Genomic DNA, 24,068 nt, shown 5'->3' on the forward strand with positions numbered 1-24,068 from the left:
AGGGAACAGAGTTGAAGACAATGGTGATGGAATAATTTGGAAAAGGATAGTGAGAATAGTAGCACAACTGGAAGAACGTAATTGATGTCACTGAATTGTACATGTAGAAATTTCTGAAATGGTGTAACTTTGGCTATGTATATTTTCACCCCCCCCCAACAAAAAAGGTCCCCCAAGGTCGAGAATGGAGAATGTTGACATGTCGTCGGGTTGTTAACCAACGTCATAAAACAATACGTGCACTGACTGTTTAATGAGAAACTATTTGTTCCGTAAACCTTCACCTAAAGTACAATAAAAAAAAAACTAGCTCAGAGTAAGCAAGTATACAAGCAAGCAAACAAATAAAAACTCCAATTTAACATAAAGGGTAATTCAATTTGTTGTACACCCTCTATTTCTTTGGTCAAACATTTCTCAATTCATGTTTAAAACCTAAAGGATGTCAAAACCCTGGTTCAGAGTACCTGGCCTTATGTTGCTAACATTTACTGAACTTATTGTGTGCTAGGCAATATACTAAGTTCTGGCATCGCATATACTATAGTATTTAATCCTCACGATAACGCAATGAGGGAACTGCAGCTAAGAGAACAGAATTGTTAGTCCCGCGTAACAACTACAGAAAAACGCAAGGAACAAGAGCACAAGCGGACTTATTAAAATTAAAACAGAATCTTCCATTATCCATTTAAAAACATAGTGCTGGGCACACTGTAGGTGCTCAATCATTAATATTTGTTGAAAAATAAATGTTAAATATTCTTATCTACTGAGGCAAAACCCAGTTGCAATTCTATTTAGGTTTTTCCTCAAGCTCAAAGCATAGAAAGCCCTTTATATATCAGAGACTATAAATTCATGAACCATTTTTACCCCACCTCTGTGAATGCTGGTGTCCTCTAGCAGATGCAATGTTGAGAAATCCAACCAAAGTACCACTTGGATTTCTTTCTTCCTTAAGATTCAGAAGTGGAGCCATTCATTTTATTTTGCTTGCTGGTTCTTTACAAAAATTCTCTAGCCTTCATTTAAGTAATTTTAGTCTTAAAGTCTAATACAGCACAACATGAGACTATGTTTTATTTAACTGTTGGGTTCAACCACTGTAGAAAATAAATACCTTTTATTCGATTTAGTAGTTTTTACACTGCAGCTCTAAATAAAAACTTCTTGTAACTTACCCCTAATTATGGGACTGCAGCTTAAGTGTGTAAGATTAAACACCATAAAAAGCTGCAAGACGCTCTTTTAAGGGAAGAGGAAACTGGTCAGAGAAACGCCTCCAATTTTCATCCCCAACTTGATTTTTAAATCCATGAAGGATCTGCAAAGAGTAAAAAACCATTAGTTAATTAGTAACAAAAGAGAAAACTTTATCCATTTTAAAGCAGTTACTCTCAAATTTTGTTGGATTCTACACCAGTGCCAATAGTGACTAAAAGCAACTCCTAGCATATACTGAACTCTACTTTGAAAAGTTTAGAATTCAGAAAGTGTCGTAGTAACAGATGTACTTTCAACAATTTCTGACATCATACTCAGGAGAAACAAACACAAAAGGTACAGAATTCATCCAAGGGATAAAATTTTTATGTCATGTAAAACTTTTTCTAATGGTAAATATACAAGCTTTAGGCTCATGACTGCAACTGTAATTCATTAGTTTTAATGGAGAGTCAAACGTGTAACAGCATTTTATTTACTGTTATGGTTGACTACTGACTGGAGTTAATTAACTCGGGGCACCAACAAAGCAAAGAACTATATAGGCTTAATCCCAGGGGAGGCCATAAAGATTTCCTCTGTTCAACAATTTCAGGGTATACTCTGAATCTCAGTCAGCCATATTGGAAAATACATGCTATTGTACATAAGTGGGATAATAAGACAATATGAATTAGTGGTATTGCTTGGGAAAACATTTTTAAAGTGTATGGTCTACTGATACAAAGTCACTGCTGTATCTTAAGAAAAGATCAGTCCAATTTCTTTACCAAGAACAAAGCTAATACACATTTTGTATTGATTTGAAGAGCCTACGTTGCATATAAAATATAAAAACAATTAAAACCTTCCAACGAGGATTATAACAGTCCCAAAATAATGCACTGGAGCCCTGGTGGCACAGTGTTTAAGGGCTTGGCTGCTAAATGCAAGCTTGGTGGTTCAAATCCACCAGCCGCTCTGCAGGAGAAAAGATGTGGCAGTTTGCTTCTGTCAAGATTTATAGCCTTGGAAACCCTATGGGGCAGGGCAGTTCTACTCTGTCCTATAGGGTCACTATGAGTTGAAACCGACTCAGTGGCAATGGGGTTAAATGATGCATTATAATTAGTTACCTTACAGAACATGTCTCTGAGATCATCTTTTGGGCTAATCCATGATGCAACAGCATCACAAAAAAATATAAAATCCTGTAACAAGAAATACATCTTAGAGAAATATTGTATTTGTCAAAGACAGCAAAAAGACATATATGAGCCTTAGGATTTATGTGATGATAGAATCTTAGCTAAAAAATGAATACATTTAAAATCGACTATGATCGTAAGGGATTAAAATGATTATTTAACTACTTAACAGTTGTCCTTATCATCCCACTATCAAGAAACCCCCATTCATTCAGTTTATATTGGGAGCTTTAATGTTATTTTATTTGTACATCACAAAACTCTAGGCCAGTAAATGTTCAGCACCAGCAATGGACTGAAAGCACTAAATCAGCACCAATTTAAATAAAAACAACAAACCTTCATTTACTGAATTAAAAAACTATATAAATTTAATTAACTTCATAGTTCTGACAGGCCTGAAAATATTTTAAAGCCAGCTTAGTATATACCAACTATGCTTGACCTGAAGTATAGAAATTAATAGATCTAAATTTCAAAACCCATCCTTAGACAGAAACTCAAATGAAATGATGAAAAGCTAGAAGAAAAATTAATTATGCAATTACAAACAACACTAAATCCAACTCAACACAACCAAAACCACAACAAAAAAAGATAATCAGATTATTCTGACTACAAGAACAAGGTGACAACAGGTATATGTTTTATTTCATAAAAATATTTTTCTCAACCTTGAGTATCATACTGAAGCATCAACAGTGGAACATAAGAACATTCAAGATATTGCTGTTTCAACATGTTAACTATTTTAAATATTACTATTAAATTCAGAGAACATCCATCACTTCAAAATTTACTAACACTAAAGTATATGTATAAAATACTTCTATTTAAGCAAATGAAATGCCACTTGCTTAAAGTGCATGATTTATTCAAATTATGATTCCTCTTATCTTCCAAATATTAAAGTCTGATGTTAAAAATTTAAATTTGTACAAGCCTAGAATTTGTAACAAAAAATTTAAACATAAAAATAAAACTAAGATATTTTCTTTTAACCACAATTCAAATAAAGTATGTCAATAAAAGTTAAAAAGTAGAAATTTCAACCAACTCTTGAATTTGGTAGTGATTTCATTACCATTTATTACTTTTATTGTCTTAAATGTTAATTCAAAAAGAAAAACAATAAATAATGAAAATGGTGGTGGGAAGATGCTCCTTTTTAATACGGTATGTTACACAAGATAGCGCTACAACACATTTAAGATGACACAAAATTTTTAAGTATAGAAAAAATAGAAACTAAATATAAGGAGGTTTTCTTTCAAAGAGAGAATTTTTCTCAAGGTACATTTATTTATATCTTGTTCTAAAACACAAATTAATGTTTTATGATCATAAAAATAAAAGATTTTTATTTGTAATTGTATGTTTTCAACATCTATCACCTTCATCAACTTCAACTGTTTTTAAACTGATAATTCATAACATTTCTAAGATAGGAAATATCGAAAGGTCTCAATTTAAAAATGTTCAAAGCATCTTTCTCTTGGATATGAAAAGTTTTTGTTTTCAAGAAATAAAAATTTTCAGAAAATAAACCTAACCTAGTTGACTTAAAAAAAAGGAAACTTTTACCATCCAGAAAACCACATAAAGCATATAGTTTAATGATATATTCTAGGGTTATTGGGCTAATATCCTTGCAACTATGACACAGATTGAGAAGTAAAATTTTGCCAGTCACTCCAGAAATTCCTCCACGTGCCCTATTCCAATCTCAATCCCTTATCTATTCACTTAAAGGAACTACTACCTCAACTTTTACAGCAATTACTTCCTTGTATTTCTTTGTAGTTTTAGTGCTCAAGTGTGCATCTCTAGACATCAAAATTTAGTTTTGCACGCCCCTACACTTTTTAATTGATTTGATATATATCTTAGGTCTCTTGGAATCTACACGTTCCCCCTCCATTCCCTTCTCTTCCTTACAATTTATCTGTCAAAGAATCTGGGGGCATTTAACCTAGTTCCACATAGTCTGCATTTTATTGACTGCACACACATAGTGTAGTGTCTCTATGTTTTGTGTATCCCATGCATATTAACAGTTGGATCTAGTGGTTTGATCACTCTCATTCTATCCTGTTGCCAAATAAATTAAAGGGGGAAAAAAAAGCTCAAAATACCTAAGTATAACATGAGCTAAGATAGGAAACAAAATAAGGATGAATAAATCATAAGCTCTCAAAAGCAATTTCAATGGCTGCTTCAGTATTTTAGTTTATTCACCACTGAAGTTCTAAGTTTGATTCTGGATACTATCCTACTATTTGGTCACTCTTTAAGTGTAGATACCCTCAAACTTGGCAAATTGATATGGATGGGAGGCATATATGAAATAAATAAATGAGATCTGAACATAGATGAATGAAGCTCTGGCTTTAGTTCAAGACCAGAATTCCAGTCTTACTCTCCTAATTTATTATTTACTATCTTATTTCCTAACAAAGATTTAGAATATAAGAGCAGGCATTATCATTTCAAGATACTGAGAAATATGCAATACTTTAAATGTATACTGTTCTAATATCTGAAAAATTGTAATACATATAACATTTTATAATTACAGTAATAATATTTCTTCCTTTATAATTTTATTATTCAGAATATTAAAAGTTAAAAAACAAATCCTTGTGAATATCTTACTTGGATTACTCCACTGGGATTCACACTGATCATGGTACAAATCCCACGGAATGCTGAATCCTTTTCCTCATTGTCCCTTATGTTTCTCAGAGAGGTGCACCTATTAAATTACAGAACTGAGTTTAGTGTTGAAGCAAAAAGCAGTTTAAATTAAATTACTAATGGACAGTATTTAATGGAATAAGCACTACAGTATAAATACTGGCTATATTTAAGGAGTTTTCAGAAACTTTAAGTTTCTCATACTTTCTGTATGTTAGGCCCATCCTGTATGTTTCCATATAGTAGGAACAGTGAAATTCACATTTCCTTAATAATAGATTGCATCTATGAAAAGGACGACTGATTTGAATCTATTTACACTATATTAACTATTAACGGTTCTTAGCCATGAGTAAATTATCAAATTCATTTTTAAAACTGTATTATAATTAGTATTCCATTAAACACTACTAAAAATAACTTGAATTGAAAGATTATCAGTTGAAAGAAGCAGAACACAGAATATACTGCCACAATATAAATTATAATACAACTTATGGTGTAGATGTTTAACTTTTACATCAACAAGCAAATAAGATTTTTGTACATAACAAGTTTAAACATGTATTTTTAAATGCAATCCAAGATTTCAAATTAATTCTAAAAAAGAAAGGTAATGCAAAAACCTAAATTTTTAGAGTATTTGCATGCATCTTTATTTTTCTGGTGGATATTTAAATGCTTCTTATGTATAATCAAGCTTTTTAACACAACAAGCATGTGACAATCTTATCCCATGCATCAATTAGTCGTTAGCCACAACATAAAATAAATATACATGACGATGCTACTGAAAAACCTCACAAACCTGATAGGACAAGATTAGTCACATGGTTGGCAATGATTAAGGATTGTGATTTTTGTAACCAACTGAAAATATATCTAAAAGTGAGATAGAAAGAGAAAGAAAGAGTGAAGAAAAATGAATTAAAAAAAAAAGATTGAATAATACACACCAGGGTCTTATAAACTGCTGTAGCATGGGGGCCACCTCTTGAGGACAAACGTAACCAAGACGACCAATTGTTATTGCTAAGGTAACGCAATCACGGTTATACACCACCAAACGCCAACCAAGACATGAGCAAATGAGGGGGAAGGAGAAAAAATAAAGAAAAAACAACAAATAACTCAGAAACAGAAACCAACAGAATTTGTGTATGATAATAAACATAAGATTTCACCAGTGCTGTTTATTACCACCCCCTAAAATAAGGGGCAGCAACATATATGGCATACTCTTGGGGGGGGGGGGAAGGAATTAAAAAAACTTTAAAGATTGAGAGAACACCAAAAACCACGATAAATTTGCTTTTCTTGCCGAATTAAGTGCCAAGGTATCATTGCTAATAAAAAGGTGAGCGACTACACGGATGGATTTAGAGAATCTTCATTCAAAACCAGTCATAATTTCAGAATTTAATAATGAAATCTAAGTTTTTCTCCAAGAAATATCAGTAAATGGGAATAAATTTCTGGTCTACTCAAACATACTTCTTTGTAGTTAAAACAGTTAAATTATTTCTCATTTTCCCACATCTCTTTTTATAATTTAACCCAAATTTTGGTAAAGTTTTTTTCTTTTTGCTGACATTTCCAAAACAAACCAGTGGACCATCTGTTGCCTGATTAAAAAAACCAAATGTCAAATGTTATGTGGTAAATGGTACCCACTGAATGAATGGATTGGAAAATGGTCGTGCTATGTCAAATCCCATTCCAACAAGCCCTTGAGGATGATGATGATAATTCAGATAATAGTCCAGTAATTCCAAACCATATTTGAAAAATAACAAAACTCTAAAAAAGGAAATTTAGACAGTCCACTGTAATAAGACGTGATACGTGGACTAAAGGAAATAATACTCTGTTTTGCTATAAAAGGCATAGCACAAAATAGATGATAAAACATTATATTGTTTACATGCTAATATTTTATTTTTAGAAATTTTAAAGTGGGAATTAATTAAACATGTATATTCACCATCAAAATTCAGGAAATCAAACTTACAACGAGCTAAAACAAGTGCAACTCAGAACTGCATTCTGCAATTCAAAGGTACACACACATAAATACATATATACACAATGGGAAAAAATACAAACAGAAAACAAACCATGAGGAGCTTTAATGGTGTTCTCTCAAAAACCTACAGGTTAACTTTTCATAAAAAAAGGGTGGGGGTGGGGCAAAGAAAAATGTTTAAGGATTACTTGAAGCAAACTACACAGATAATACTAAAATCCAGCAGAATCGTATGAAGCAAGAGAAAGAAAACCTATGCTCAAAAGACACAAACTATGCAACAAACATTCTCATTAAACAGGCAAGTATGAACAATCCAATGAAACATGCGATAAAGCAGATGATGTCCATTTAAGAAGTTCAGTGTAGGATATACTAATTGGAAAAAAAGCAAATAACTGCATACTAAGGAATTGGCTTTATGAGATTTTAAGATAATGGTAATTAAGTTATTGAAATCTACAGATATTAGCTATCAACAATGATTTTATTTTAATAATTAAAAACAAAACAAAAAAATTTCTTTTGGGTAAAAAATAAGGGGAACAACGTTATGAGGCCACTTGTGATAGAAGTAATCCGATGAATCCCAATTGCGTTTCTCAATCATTGTCAATTCAATCCATCATTAACTTGAATGGCATTATCAACTATCTTACCATTTACTTAGGAAATAATTATACTTAAAATATAATCTTATAAATAAAGCCAATTGGTTAAAAGAACTATAACAAATTTACCAGGTGATATCCCACAAGAAACTTTAATATACATTACACTCAACATTTATTTGCAATTATGCATTCACATTTAAAAATAAGTAAGAAGTTTAAGTTCAACACTAATTTCAAAATGGCAAGTGTTTCAAATCTGAATGTCATGTACAGGTACTGCATTCTAAAAAGATAAAAACCTGGTAAGATTTAATAAGCATCCTATGCATAGACTTTTATATTTTTCAGCAAGAAAATCTAAATTCACCTTGTGAAATAAACAGTACCCATACAGTCAAACAGCCAGATAACTGTTTCATAATTAAAAGATTTCCTTCCATACCAATAAATATATCTACTTTTAATCACATTAGGGTAAAATAAACTTTCCATAATTTAAAAACATCAAATTAAAACTTTCTTATTTAAAAAATCTTATTTTAATCTTTGCCCAGAAATTTTGGTAAGACCCTCACTGAGTATGAATGAATCACTGGAATTATCTTAATATATAAAGAAAGGAACATGTTATATTAAAAATAAAATTTAAATCTTTTGTAATCATTATCAGCAGGGAGGATGGAAAGAAAAGGACTCAATCACTCCCAAATGGGTTGTATAGTATGGAAGGTACTCTTTAATATAAACATGCTCTCTATAAACGCAAAAAGAGAAACAAGCCTCCTAAATATAAATCTCCTAAGGTACTGCTAAAGTTTCCCATTTGAAGGAAATTACAGGATGAAATACAATATATATATGCCACATTATTAACCAACTAGCCACTAAACTGCAATCTACTTTTGTCACATTTCTGCAGATTAATAACTAGAATCCACTATAGGGAATATTAAAATACTGGAATAAGAGAGGAAAGTGTTTTTTTGAAAAGTTTCTGCAAGCTAGTTTAGGAATAGAGGTAAAATCACATTTCATTACTGACAATCTAAAATAGCTGTTAATAATAAACTGGGTTTTTAAAGCTAGCTTTGCCTTGGTTCCTCTACGCATCTTAATTTAAAATTAAAAGGCAACTAATTTTCTCTTCACCGTAACAGATCAGTCATATGGTACCTGTATTCTCTAACAACGTCTTTGGCGTGTTGGGTCTGTTAATGATTTCTACAAGCTGGTGCAACACCATAGGGATATAAGGCTGCATCTCTATTCCTAGATCATTCCAAAAAGAGAAAACAAAGAAAAATCTGTATGTTAAAATATCATTGTGATATTGGCAATAACTGTGACATAAGCTATATAAAACTCAATTAAAAAAAAAAGTAACTATGAAAATATAAAGATACCTAAAAATTTTATGCTCTTAAAGGGGAAAAAAATTTCCTACCCATCTGAATGGAGATTTCTCCAATTGCCCATGTGGCATTGTTGCAAACAGAAATGAACTCTGGATTTAGGTTGGTTCCCAATATTGGCATGAAATCAGCTAGGGGAGAAAAAGAAAAAGAAATTTAAATACTATGTAGTAAACTTCTCAATAGCAGTGCGTTGTGCTTTAAAGGAAATCTACTGGGTGAAAACTGAAATCTAGGCAAGAAATAAAAAGTTTTACTATTAAACATCGCAACACAAAATACAAAATTGTAGAAAAACAGGCAACCATATTTTAAAAATGGTGGTGCTGTGGTAAAGAGCGTGGCTGCTAACCAAAAGGTCAGCAGTTTGAATCCACCAGCTACTCCTTGGAAACCCTAGAGGCAGTTCTACTCTGTCCCATAGGGTTGGTATGAGTCAGAATCAACTCGACGGCAACAGGTTTTGGTTTTTTTGGTATATTTAAAAACATTACTTAAAGGCATGGGCAATCAATATCTGGCCACTGAACTTTTGTATGAAGCAAACAAAGCAAACATAAATTTTGGTATATTTTAGGTATCATTACAAAGCGTTGGTCAGAATAATCTCTCTTTCCATTAGACTGAGAAAATTCAAAATAAAACCAGTAAAAAACTAACAAAATATAATGAGATTTTCTTTAAAGCTGGGTTTTCATAATTAAAAGATTAATACATTTGGCTTCTGAAGTAACTTTTACCTGAATGCTCAGATTGTAGTTTCTAAATATCATTTTCCACTGAAAGGAATGAGGGTTCTCAGAGAAATGCCTGATTGTATTTCTGGCGTAAGGTTAGAAAGTGTGCAGAACAAGCCTGGACTATCTTGTCATGCTAAACGGACCTAGGAATCCACTTGATTACGCTCCCACTGCCAGTGGGAAGGCATTTTGAGTATTATGTACTCACACTGATTCTCAAAAAATAAAAACTGAAACTCAGAAATCCAATAGATACCTTTGAAGGATGTCAGGAATCAATCTGTTATTTTAAAAACTGGTAATTAAAAGAGAGAGAATCAAGTAATTATCCTCCTCTATGATTTGTACCTCACAGCAACAATTTGATACAGGAAGTGTCTTTTTATACAAATATTCTCATAATTAAATGAAGAATTAGAGTATTATCATTTTTTTACACTAATAAATTAATGGACCAACGCCAGGATTTCTCAACCCTGGCACTACTGACAGTTCGGGTCACAGAATTCTTTGTTATAGAGGTCTGTCTTGTACACTGTAGAACGTGTAGCAGTATTCTTGATCTCTACCCACTAGATACCAGTAGCAATCCCCCAGCATCAACAAAAACATCTGCAAATGCCTGCTGATGGGTAATATCACCCCTGGCTGAGACCTGCTAATTCAGGAAATGATCATGATTGATAACATAAAGTAAAAAAAAAATTTAAAAAGGGGAAAAACCAGACACTGTGTATCTCCTAAAGAAGTAAACAACACCATTTATACATATATTTTTAAACCTGGATCTCATTTAACTCTCAGTCTCTAAAATCTAGCTATCAATTTATAAGGAATATAAGGGACAGAGGAGCATGCTAAATGACACCAGAGAGATGCAATTAGCAAAATCCAGACTGTGAATGAAACTCTTTATGACAAACAACAACAACAAAACAACATTAAGGCAGAGACAGGTATTAAAATATTAAGCGTTGAAATGACATGTGCCTGAGATTTGTTCCAAACTATCCTATCTGGGGTCTTTGCATGGATGGTGGTGTATGTGAAAACAAGACTGGACATGTATTGATAACTCCTGAAGCTGGGTAGAGAGCTCATTATACTATTTTTCCACTTTTGTTTAAAAATTTTTTTTTATAATTAAAAGATTAAGAAAAAAACTAGTGAAATTCTCTTCTATCCAAGTTTAAACTCATAAAAACTAAATTAAGTGGTAAATAATTGCATGAGTATGACAAAACCAAAACCAAACCCACTGTCGTCGAGTCAATTCCAACTCACAGCAACCTTATGAGTCGATGACTATGACAAGGTTCCCTTAATACGAGAATTCATTACACTTTTAGTAGGAAAGAGCTAGATGAGTAATTAGGCTTAAATTTGATGGTTCTAAACTCAACACAATTAGTGATACTACTCAAAGTTCAGAAATACAGTTATTAAAAGCACAAGTGTATCAAATGAAAAAACTACTTAGGTCAATGTTTTCAAATCAGAATTTAAATTATGTATTACAAATAATCGTCATCCTGTACTTTGGGATACACAGAAAGGAGGAGGAGGAAAAAAAGACAACTCTAATTTAATCAATGAATTTGATATCAATACAGGTTACATTATTTAAGAAAATCCCTTATCTTCACAAAGGACATGATAAATGCTACCCTATTAAAATAGAAACAAATCATTGTTTACTTTTAACATGATACTCATTTGAAAAGCTTCCTAAGATATCTGTACAGTTATGCTGGTTTATCAGAGAAGAAAAGTTGATTCTTATCCTGGGTACCTCTATCAAAAAAAGAAGCTAATAAAAAAAATACCTATGAACTAGCACATAATACACCAAGGCTTCAGTGGTGGGCATATCCTTTACTCTAAAGCTGTCTTTTCAAACTTTCCCCCAGTCACAGGAGTGCCTAAAGAGCTGCTGAAGTGATGGTGAGCTAATGGGAATAAGGCACAGGTGTTCCCAATCTGCCTGCTTCAATCGAGGCAGCTTTACTTTAACCAGTAAAATATGCAATTATAAATGCTGAGATTCTGTACGATTTCAGCTTAACAGCAGAAAACACAGCCCATGTAAAAAATAATGTTAAAAATCTTATCCATAGTAGAAAATATTCATACCTATACAAGGCTTAACATGCTGAAAGCAAGCTTTTGTCAAGTCACCTAACAGGGCAAAGGAACTCTGTCGAACTTCTGGCATTTTATCCTGCAAGAAATGAAAAGAAATTACTCTCAATGTGACAGACAAAGAACCAGGTTTCAACTAATTTTAATTTAACAAATCTCACCTGCATGCATTGATACATTAGTGTTAGAATGTTACTCCGCGCTACTAGCTGTTCAATGCTGCCTCCAAGTCCTTCAGCCAGGCCACTGAGTAAATCAAGAGCCACTATCATAAAATCTTTATCTGGAGCCTCATATTGATCTGGCTGAGCATTGTTCAGCTGAAAACAGAGAGTTTTTTTTTTAAAAGGATACTTTAAATCAATTACTAAAAAAGTTTGTATACACTATGCCTATCCCCAAAAAAATGTTTATAATGCTAAAAGAGAAAGATACACATATATATAAAAAAATACCATGGCTTGTGCAAGAGTCTTCTGCACTAGGTTAACACAACGTTGATATACAGGTTCACAGTATGGAAGGAAGCCAGACTGCAGGGCTGTGGCAACTGAAGATAGGCACTAGAAGGAATAAAGTAAACGTGCTAAATTTTCTAGGTATATTTGATTATGATAAAACTTGAAACTGTACTCAGTAAGATCCTGTCATTTATGAGCCTGCTCTACTACTCCACAGAAGGTTCATCTTTTCAAACCTCTCCTCTGGATGCCACTCACTGCTGTTAGTCTGCCAGCCAGTTAAAGAGAGGTTTACTCAGATAAAAATGTAAAAAAGTTCCTATAATTAAAGGACAGATTTGAAGTATTAATGTGTGTTCCTATTTTTTTCTCAAATTTAAGATACAGTCATTTATGCTCCCATCCCGGTCAACGATGTGGGCCGACTTTACTGGGCAAGTTCTCAGCCCCTGCATGAAAACAATACATCTAAAGAGACATTATGAGCCCTTTTATTTTGTTGGGCCCAGAATTAGTCACTGCTGTTGGCCACAGAAGTTTTTACTTCTCTGGTTAAGGACAATAACTAGCGGAAGTTGGTGACCCTTGAAATGACAAAGGGAACAAGAATGACGGTGACTGGACTGACTCTAGCAATGTCAATCTAAAACATTTCAGTGCATTCAGTCACTTGAAGATCACATAAGATGTCTTTCTGGTTAAAAAAAGTAACATGTACACATGAAAAAACTTCAAACTAGACCTCTTTTCTAGCATCAAACCCCAATCCTGTTTCACATATATGTGTAGGAATTTATATATATATACAATAGACAACATATAATAGAATTATACTATGTATGTTAATTATGGTATAGCAATATTTCTATATAAAAAAACACTGTTGAATTAAGATATCTGTATGCTGATATGGAAAGCTCTCCAAGATATATTTATTATCAATTAACCAGAGTAAGCTAGGAAATAGCATGCATCATATGATCATTTGTCTAGTTTTAAAAAAAAGCTTAACATGTTCATCATACTTTTTCTTTGTATAGATGTACCATGATTAATGAGAAGTTACATATTTATTTAGCATTTCAACAGAAATGGTTCAGCACATAAATTATGTAACTGATTAACACTTTATCACATACCTATTTTAGATTAGAATGTATGTTTCTAGTGAAACACTTAAGATTAAATGTTACCAACTTAGCATACCTCAAGTAAAGGAAAGAGATCTTTATCTTCGTCCTTTAACATGTTCCATTTCTGGATCAGTGGAGGCATTAGCATCTGAATATATTCCTATTTACAATGATGAAAAACACATAAGGCTCCACTATTATATGTAAACAAGTCCATTTTGAGTCTATGAAAATTAAAACCCATTTAGAGTAATTGTGTAAAAATCACTACAGAATGATGTTCACTAAGACTCATTCTCAGCTCTACTTTGTCCCTTTAAAACTTTTCCTTTTACCTACTTTTTCTTTATACAGCCTTATTCTATTTTTAAGTAATCTTATGTATGTCCTTTTGGAAACAAAACATATATAAATACATCACTACATAAAAATGAAGGAGCCCTGGTTGCACAATGGTTTAGCACTGGGCTCCTAACCAAAAGGTTGGCGGGTCAAACACATCAGCAGTTTTGTGGAAGATCTGGTGATCTGCTCCCATGAAGACTACAGACTAGGAAACCCCATGGAGCAGTGCTACTGTGTCAAAAAGGGTTGAGCTATACGGTTGCCATGAGTCAGAATCAATCTGATAGCACACAACATAAAAGTGTATTACTTGTTAAATCACAATCAAGGATGAAGCTGTACTTCCTTTGTATAGTTCTACTCCAATGAGAATCGTTCTTTTAGTCCTCTCACATGTAATAAGACCTCTGTTTACAGTACTTCATAAATTGACAGGTAAACTTATATTGAAACAGATGTTATGAAATAAAACAAGACATTTGTTTGCACATACAAACAAAGAGATTCGTATCATTTAAGTATCCTGACTTAAACTGCAGAATCATCCCTAACATCAAGTTAACTTGTGCAGCAATCATTTAAACAACAGGCACAGATTCTAAAGGGTCTTCAGAAAATAAAGCAAAAAAACCCAAAACAAAATAATAATAAAAAACCAATACCAAACAAATCCATAAACTAAGTGTCCCCTGCACCTCTAAACAAGCATAACTTAAAAACTTTTTCTCTAGTGTTTATGAAATGGTACATATGAAGATACTAGGAATTAAATAAAAACAGAAGCCAAGAGTTTAAAGACCTTTTTGCCCCATTTCTTTTAGTCACTCTTTTATTTTCATGAAAAGTGTTGGTGTGTTCATAAGAGATGCTGGTGTAATCTACACAACTACTTATTTTTTAAATAATACTTATAAAGGTGAATGACTTAACACCTTTGTATGATCTATATTCTTAAAGTACCAAGTACCATCCCTAAAACATTTTGTTTATTGTAGTTTAAATGAAGTTTACATTTCAAGTCTCCCATACAAAAATTTATACACGCATTGTTACGTGACCCTAATTGCTCTCTGAATACTATGACAGCACACTCCTCCTTTCCACCCGATTCCCCATGTCCATTCAACCAGCTAATTAATTTTGAAGTATGTGTTAACGTACTGATTACAGTAGCTACATATTTTTTTCGTAATAGTTAATAACAGATACTTACTGGTTTGTTTAAATGATGTCCTACTGAATCTGCTAATGTTCCTATGGCATCGTAAAGAATGAGCAGGTTCTTATGCTGGTATTTACTAAATGCGAAGACCAGGGTATCAAGTATATAAGCAAGGTAAGGAACAAGTTCTGTACAAGCCTCCTCTTCTAGAGTAGCAAAGGCACTATAATTTTTTAAAAAAGAAAATGAATATTTAATGTTGTATAAAAGGAACAGTTTATAACAGAGACAGGAAACTAATTCTCTACAGAATTTATACTTTACATGCCTACCTCCCTGCATCACCACACCAGATGCTTATTTTTATTATTTCTCACCTATCTTTATCACTACTTCTTCCCTTCCAAGAAGCTGTCACTTATGGTTATCATCTACTTAACTACATGATAAAACCTAAGACAAATATCGGCAGTCCTTTAGATTTATTCAGTCAATAAATTTATTTGGTGTGTACTATTTATTCAGTCAGAATGCTGGGAATATAGCAATTAACAAAACAAAGTTCTCATTATCAGGGAGATTACATTGTAGTAACTGCTCTAGATTACTGAAAACAGAATTAAAACTGTTAGGCTCTAATTTACATTCCACCCTTCACATGCCCATTAGTAGTTATGAAATGGTAGAAACATTTTGAGCAATTAGTGTTTGAGACTTACAAGCACCCAGCAGTATTACTATCCCTCAAATGTTTCTCTAAGCCTTACACTGCATTATTTCAAATTTGCCTTATGTATGGCTCGTCTATCAGGAGAAATATATAAGAAAGGAAAATATCCAGAGTCTCGGTGCAATTAGTTTGAATTTGAGATCTAAATTGGACTATAACACATATCCAGCTCTTAATTTCTAAAACGTCTGTGTATCTTCTGTTCTACTCAATCAGGAATTTCCTAAAATAACAGGCTTAAGCCATTTGTTAATGGAAGTCTTATTATTCATTAGCACTGTGAATTATTTATTCATTTCCTCCACAGTACTTGCCATACATTATAATTAAGCCTAATCTCATTATTGGCAGTAGTTACATTGTATAAAATCTGCAAATTACAAACTATAGAACCGGCCTTATTTTACCTGAGCTGGGAATTTTTCTGGAATCTGCGCTTCCACATGTCTGTATTTTTAGTGAACCAGTGAATTTGCAAATAATGAGGAACAACTGTAAGTTGTTTGGTATCCCCTACTAGCCTGTAAAAGGAGCCCTGGTGACACAATGATTAAGCGCTCAACTGCTCAAACTCACCAGTGGCTCACAGGAGGAAAGACCTGGGGATTTGCTACCGTAAAGATTTCAGCCTCAGAAACCCTATGGAGCAGTTCTACTCTGTCCTATAGGGTTGTTATGAGTTGGAATCGACTCGATGGCACACAAACCGCTAGCCTGTAAAATCTAAGATGGCAGGGACTACAAGTCCAGCACCTAGTAAGTAGCATCTGTTTAACAATCGAGAGCTCAAAAATTTTGTTGAATGAATAAACACACCAAAGAAACCCAAACATAACCTGTATCCTCTCTCCCCCCAACTTTAAAAAAAAAATTTAGTGTTGCTAATCACTGACTTTATTTCATCCCATTAAGAAATAGAATTCTAGATGTTATTGTTCCAGACATGGTAAAATCTAACTCAACTTAAATTTAGTTTCCTCTTTTCAACAGATTTTTCTTCCTACTAACAAAGTTAATAAAAAAAAGCAATTCTATTTGAAGAAATAAGAGCTATAAACATAATCAACAGGGCCTTTTTATAACATAAACGTTTGTCCTAGGAAACTGGAATATGTGTAAGTAATGAAACTAACTACTGGGCTGATATAAAAACAGAGAAAGCCCTAAGCCCAACCAATAGTCAACTACTAGAACAGATTCACTAAGAACCTGAGGACCACAGTTGATAAATGACAAATCAGAGTCACTGTGGGACTTCCTGTGGAGTTATGGTAGTTGACTAAGGAACTGCTCAAACTTTGTTACTCCTTTTAGAGTGGGATTTAGTGTAAAAGATGATTCTACTGCTATCACAGCCACTGAGTGGGAAAAACTGAGTTGAGGAAGAAACTGTAAAAACTGATGTCTAGTAGTTACACTGGGTTTACAAAATCATCAGGTGAAAGCTGCAGATGGTAAAACTATTCTGGCCAAACACAATGGGTAAAATATGCTACTCTGCAAACCCAAGAGCAACAATCAGTACCTCAAAAACTCCACCAGGAAGAAAAAAGCAAGGAAAACTAAATTTTCTGACACAGTTGGAAAACTTCAATACGAAATACTCCATTAATGGTTTGATATAAACATCCACCACAAAGCTGAAAATTAAGTTTCCCACTAATTACCCACTCCCTTCCCCCACAATGAACATTCTGTTACGGATTTGTCCTACCTGCAGGCAGCTTCCTGTACTCTCTTGTTGCTATCCAGGATACGCTTTAGCAATTCTGTCATTAATGGCTTCAGGTACGTGTCTGGGGGCTGGCTGACTACCCAGTGTGCATAGCGGCTAAGAGTCCAGCATGTTATGGAACGCACAAGAGCCTTTTTATCAGAGAGGCACTGAATAAGGTGAGGAATGAGTTCAGGCAGGTATGGAATCATGCCCTGCATGCAACCTAGAAAAAAAAACACGAATCTTTCAAGAAATGCTAAAATTTGGTTAAAACAAAATTATTTCAGTTGAATACTAAACTGACATACGTACCATGAAAAACATTCAGATCATTTCCTTTGGAATAAATATCACTAATAATCTGCTTTAAATTTATAAAATAAATGAAATTAGAACTAATTGCTCCTAGGTATCTTCCAGTTGGGTAAGGACCTCACTCTACCTCTATTACACAAATTTATGGTTCTCAGTAATACCTGTAAAATATTTCAATTTCTTGTAGATTGAGAATGTTTACAGGAATGTTTAACAGGAGAGAACCAACACTAATACTTTATAGAAAAAGGAGACGCTCTTACCTTATCAAGTTTCCGAGACTTATCTGAGGAACCTAAATTATTTTTCTAGAAAGAGGGATGCTTTGGACAGAGTTCTCTTACTCTGTTCATTTTATGATAACAGAAAGCATTTGCAAAATATCTGGCTGGGGTTAGAAGTATGCCCATGGTTGTTTAAGAACTAATTCAAAGTAGAAATTCATCCTAAGATGACTTTTGGATTCAAATATTTCTTATAAGCTTAATGTGAATCACAGTCTTGTCTACCCTACACCACCATCAAAAGAAAGAAAACACTATGTGAATTCAACAGTGAAAAGTCTTCACTTACAAAGTAACAATCCCTTAAAAAGCACCCAAGTCTTAGTGACAATTAAGGAAGGACTTTACAATTCAAACTTGATTTAGACTTACCTTCAGCAATTGCTCCTAAAACCAAGATGCCTGATTCTTTAACAACCCATTCATGATGAAAAAGTAATTCTTTCAAAAGGGGCAAAATATGTGGCAAAAGTTCATCACGATACACATTTGCAAGTACATCTAGGGCAGCAGCAGAACATTTTCCTAAGGAAATATTTAATTCAAAAATATTACATTAACATTACTACTTAGTTACATGTACTAAAAAATGAGTATTTATTCCATGTATAACACTTTATTTGATCTCTACAGAGTTTCGATGTAAGAACTCAAAGAGGAGGTCAGTAATGTTCTATTGAAAACGGTATTTATTTAGTGCCTTACGAGTCAGAAAACTGGGGATACTACTACCTTTGACCCTACCACTTTACTCTATGATCCTGAGCAAATCGCAACCCTAAGAACAAGCTTCCTTTCCTAATAAATAGGTGTTCATTTATTTATCTATAAAAATTACCTACAGAGCATCTGAGTTTACAAGCATCACTGAGATTTAGAGATTCTAATATGAAGAAAGCTCACAGTGTTCTGAAGGATACAAGATTCAAAACCAAAAAGAACCATAATCAAATATAACACATACAGTGACATGTAAAGAATTACTGCAACACAGTATGATTAAAAAGTAGGCAACGCCTGCTCTATCCCACCCACCACAAATAGTTATGGGGATTAAACCACAACAAAATGTTCCTCCCAAAAACGTATGGCTGGCGTGCTATTAGTAAACGAGATGATTTTTGGCATTTGAAAGATGAACCTTTGTAAGTAGCCATAATTGTAGGTAGGAATAACAGTAATTGTTGGTTACGAAGTTAACAAAAATTTTCTCCTACATGAGAATTTAACTTTCAAATAACTAGCTCTATTCTTTCTGGTAACTTGATAAAGATGGTATGTGTTAATTACGCTACTAAGCAACAATGTTCATGATAAAAACAACTTGGGCTTGATGTATTACATCTGGATTGAGAATTCTATGTCTGAACTTTAAATACCTGATGAGATAACCACACTCTGAGCTTACCTGAGTAAAGTAACTATCACTGGCTATGTCTCCTGCAGGGCTCTTGTAAGCATTTATAAAATTCGGCTCCTAAGAGATATAAGGCTTTTAAGCTCCCATATTTGTATAACATGATCTTGATGCTGAGGAACCTAGGCCCCCAGTTATATGAACTGCTGTGTGGACAGCTGCAAGGATTCTTTCAGAAGACAAAGGCTTGATGCTGTCCAGACAGTAAGTTATGATTCTGTCCTATATTCTTCTGAGTAAACTAGTGACAAATGTAGCTTATGACGGTCCTGAGTGTAAATGTTTAGTTTACCAGTTCTCATAGTGTGGTCCATGGATGACTCCTGGTGGGGGGTCACATGAGACTCTTTCAGGGGGTCAACAAGGCCAAAATTACTTTAATAATAATAATGCTCAGATGCTCTTTTTCCATCATGACCACCTTTGACTAATAGCACAAAAGCAATAGTGGGTAAAACCGCTGGCACCTTAGCACAAATAAGGCAGTGGCAACCAAATTATACTAGTCATTGTATTCTTCACTGCCACATACCCATCTTTTAAAAAAAACCTGTTTCACTTAAAAATGCCCTTGCTAAAGCAGTACAAAATTGCTTTTATTAAATATCTTCCATAAGGGAACGTCTTTTTTAGTATGGTGATACAAAATGGAAAGTGCGCATAAAGTATTTCTGTCACATACAGAAGTATGGTGGTTATCTTGAGGAAAAGCACTGTACAACTGTTTTGAGTTGCAAGCTGAACTTGTTGCTTTTTTCCACAAACACTATTTTTACTAGCAAGAACGAGTGACATAATAGCTACTCAGACCTGAGAATCTGAAAAAGAATGAAGTGAACCTGTTATTTCAAAGAAAACACCTGACATTATTTGCCATCTATGATAAATTCAAGCTTTTAAGTGAAAATTAGAATTCTGAAAAACTTGTATCTGCCACTGTAAGCTTCACAGCTTCCCAATACTTTTCTAATGAGATAGGTGGTGATAAGAACTATCTAGCTCAGGGAACCATTATTTTCCAAATGACCAATGCATAATGATACGTAATCATACATGGATAAAAAAATCCATTCAAAATGGAAGGCAAATAGATTTTAATTTAATGGAGTACAAAAAGGTCGCTGAGTGGCTGCAGGACCTAGTTTTTAATGATAGATTATCAGATATGACAACAAAAGCACACGCAGCAAAAGGCAAAACAGAAAATGGGACCTCATAAGAACTAAACACTATCGTTCATCAAAGGACTGTATCAGCAAAGTGAAGTGACAACCTACAGACCGGAAGAAAATTATCAGGAATCATGTTATCAGTAAGGGTCTAATATCCAAAATATGTAGAATACTTCTACAACTTAACAGTAAAAAGACAACCCAGTAAAAAAAAATGGGCAAAGGACATGTCACCAAAGAGGATGTTTAAATGGTCAGCAAGCACATGAAAAGATGCTCACCATCATTAGCCTTTAGATAGATACAAACCAAAACTACAATGAGATACCACCTCACTCCCATTAGAATGGCAACTGAAAAAAAAAAAAAAGAAAAGAAAACAATAGGTATTGGCAAGGTTGTGGACAAACCGGAACCCTCATCCATTCATTGCTGGTGGGAATGTAAAATGGTACTGCTACTATGCTGGTGGTTCAAAAAGTTGAACATAGAACTACCATGACCTAGCAGTCTAAGAAGATGCTCATAGTGGGTGCTGCAGTAATTTTAAAATATATTAAGAAAAAAAATTAGAGTAGCACATCAAACTCATGATTTCACTGAAAGTATTATTTGCGATGAGGCTAAATAGCTAAACAAAAAGAAATGAATCAAACAAAGAATAACCTCAAAAAAATATATGAATATGGCAAAATTGTAATAATGATACAAAATTAGCTAAAGATTGCAAAGAGTATTTATTGTTTCATTTCAAAGCACTAAGACATAATTTAGAGGCAGTCTACTACATGAAAAAAACTTCTACTACCATGACTATGTTTTCTACAACAAACTATAAAAGCATTTAATTCTGTACATGACTGCCATACTAGAATTGTTTATATAGAAAAATTAAAACACTATTCCCATGTTTTCAGAATATGAAGGCCACCGTTAAAATCCCCTAGCAAAATGTGCACATTTATTAGTTTTACTTGACATTTCTAGTGATAGATCATTTAGAATCAAATATATAGTGATTTAGTTGGAGGTTAGACAAATAATTGGAACAAAAGTCACCAGCACATGATGCATAAAACACAAGGAAAAATATTCTTTACAAAGAGACTATTAACTATAGGACTATAATAAATCAACTCTGATTTTATTTAACATAGTAATCTAGAAAAGAACAACAAAAATGTAATTTTAAGTACTAAAGTTTTTCCCAGTGTCAATTAGGCATACTAAATGGTAATAACAAACTACTAGACAATGGTAAAACCTTAAAAAAAATGCTGTTGAACTGGTCCAAAGTAACACCATACACCATCAAAGGACTTAGTTACAGATATACAACTAAATATTATACTGCCAAGAAACCTACATGTACTGATACAGAATGAGGTAAATGATATATGAAAAAGAACCCCAAGAGTTGGAATTTCAGCCTCCCCTCCAAAGAAGATGTATGTGCATGTGTTTCTGTACACGGAAGGATATAAAGATGAGAGGGATGTAAACAGGAAGTGTTTTGTTTTGTTTTTTTTTTTAAAAATGTGTATTATTACTTTCATAGTTTATCTACAATACAACCTTAACCCATCCTGTCCACTACCCTGAAAGTAAGGATATAACAGGAGGTTATCTGTGATAGTAATGAAGACCTTGGGCTGTCTCATGAGTTAGACCTGGGTTCCAGTACTGAATGCGTCACCCGTACTAGCTATACTAACCTTGGTTAGGTTTCTCGTTCTGCAGTTTTCTTACTCACCTAAGGTTGTTGTAAAGATTAAATGTGATAATGCATGCAAAGTCCATGGCCTAGTGCGTGGCACATTAGGCACTCTAAATGAATGAGAGTTATAGGAAACTACTTGGGCAACAAAGGAATTAGCACTTTCTAACCCAATAGACGACACAACCCAGACTGATGATACGTCCATTTCATCAGCTGTTAGAAATCCCAACACTCTTTGAACTAGAGCAGTGGTTCTCAACAGGGGGCAATTTGCCTCCCCAAGGGACATCTGGCAATGTCTGGAGACATTTTTGAATATAAGCAACTGTGTGTGTGGTGTGTGTGGTGTGTGTGCATGTGTGTAGGGGAGTGCTACTGGCATTTACTAGGTAGAGGCCGGGGATGCTGCTCAACAACCTACAATGTACAGCCCTCACAACAAAGAATTATCTGACTCGAAATGTCAATATAGAGTCAAGGTTAAGAAACCCTGAACAAAAGCACTGGAGCTTTAAAAACTAGCAAGCAAGCAAGAACAAAACACAGATGTCCAGGCTCCTCCCCAGTTATTCAATTACAGTGTGGGGCAGAATGCTGGCTCCACAAGTGATAAGGATTTACAGTTAAAGATGAACACCAAGAGATTTTAAGAGGCATATTTTTAAAAGTTTTGAATATGACAAAATAGTTCATTTATTATTTTTAGAATGATCCATGATAAATCAGTCAATTCTCATGCAAATTATCACAGAAAATCAGTTTACATTAGGGAAACAAATAGCGTATTTTATAGTACCAGATAAAATACATAGTCTTTTGAGCAATGTTTTTTTTTTTTTAAAATATTTTATTATGCTTTAGGTTAAACTTTACAGAGCATATTAGTTTCCCATTCAATAATTCATACACAAGCTGTTTTGTGACATTGACTGCAATCCCTGCAGTGTGTCAGCCCTCTTCCCCTTTCAATCCCGGGTTCCCTTCCCATTCATCCGGTTTTCCTGCCCTCTCATCTTTGCTTGTGGGCAGATGTTGTCCATTTGGTCTGTATACTTGATTGTTCTAAGGAGCACATTCCTCATGGGTGTTACTGTTTGTTTTACAGACCTGTCTAATATTTGGCTGAAAGCTGAACTTTGGGAGGGGCTTCACAGTTCTGAGTTAGAAGCGGGTCTAGAGGCCATAGTCTCAAGAGTTCTTCCAGTTTCTGTCAGACCAGTAAGCCTGGTCTTTTGTGAATTTGAATTTTGTTCTACGTTTTTCTTCTGTTCTGTCTAGGACCCTATATTGTGATCCCAGTCAGAGTGGTCAAGTTTGAGTTATTTTTAAGGAATATTATGATGACTAAATATAAGAGCAGGTCCATTAGGGAAATACAAATCAAAACAAGATACTACTTCATAGCCACTAGTTACTTGGCTATTAAAAAAAAAGAAAAGAAAAGATAGTAACAAGTGTTGGAGAGCATATAAGAGAAAATGGAACCCTTGTGTACTGCTGGTGGGAAGGTCAAATGGTGCAGCCACTTTGGAAAACAGCCTGGCAGTTCCTCAAAAGACTGAACATA

At 33.9% G+C, this 24,068-nt stretch overlaps 1 protein-coding gene across 1 annotated transcript in view; it reads right to left on the reverse strand.

Moving 5' to 3' along the window:
• Nucleotides 1–243: 243 nt before the first annotated feature.
• Nucleotides 244–24,068, reverse strand: part of TNPO1 (transportin 1) — a 100,982-nt gene continuing 77,157 nt past the window's right edge. Inside the window, exons 11-24 of the mRNA XM_023729452.1 lie at nucleotides 19,601–19,669; nucleotides 18,565–18,739; nucleotides 17,591–17,816; nucleotides 15,198–15,369; nucleotides 13,713–13,799; nucleotides 12,501–12,608; nucleotides 12,207–12,365; nucleotides 12,037–12,124; nucleotides 9,196–9,294; nucleotides 8,925–9,020; nucleotides 6,068–6,143; nucleotides 5,070–5,169; nucleotides 2,343–2,417; nucleotides 244–1,327 (exon numbers count right to left, since the gene is read on the reverse strand). Of these exons, the coding sequence (XP_023585220.1) occupies nucleotides 1,220–1,327; nucleotides 2,343–2,417; nucleotides 5,070–5,169; nucleotides 6,068–6,143; nucleotides 8,925–9,020; nucleotides 9,196–9,294; nucleotides 12,037–12,124; nucleotides 12,207–12,365; nucleotides 12,501–12,608; nucleotides 13,713–13,799; nucleotides 15,198–15,369; nucleotides 17,591–17,816; nucleotides 18,565–18,739; nucleotides 19,601–19,669 (1,638 nt within the window). The 3' untranslated portion in view covers nucleotides 244–1,219. The remainder of the gene's footprint in view (nucleotides 1,328–2,342; nucleotides 2,418–5,069; nucleotides 5,170–6,067; nucleotides 6,144–8,924; nucleotides 9,021–9,195; nucleotides 9,295–12,036; nucleotides 12,125–12,206; nucleotides 12,366–12,500; nucleotides 12,609–13,712; nucleotides 13,800–15,197; nucleotides 15,370–17,590; nucleotides 17,817–18,564; nucleotides 18,740–19,600; nucleotides 19,670–24,068) is intronic.

This window comes from Trichechus manatus, unplaced genomic scaffold (assembly GCF_000243295.1).
Source record: "Trichechus manatus latirostris isolate Lorelei unplaced genomic scaffold, TriManLat1.0 scaffold00029, whole genome shotgun sequence".
NCBI lineage: Eukaryota > Metazoa > Chordata > Mammalia > Sirenia > Trichechidae > Trichechus > Trichechus manatus.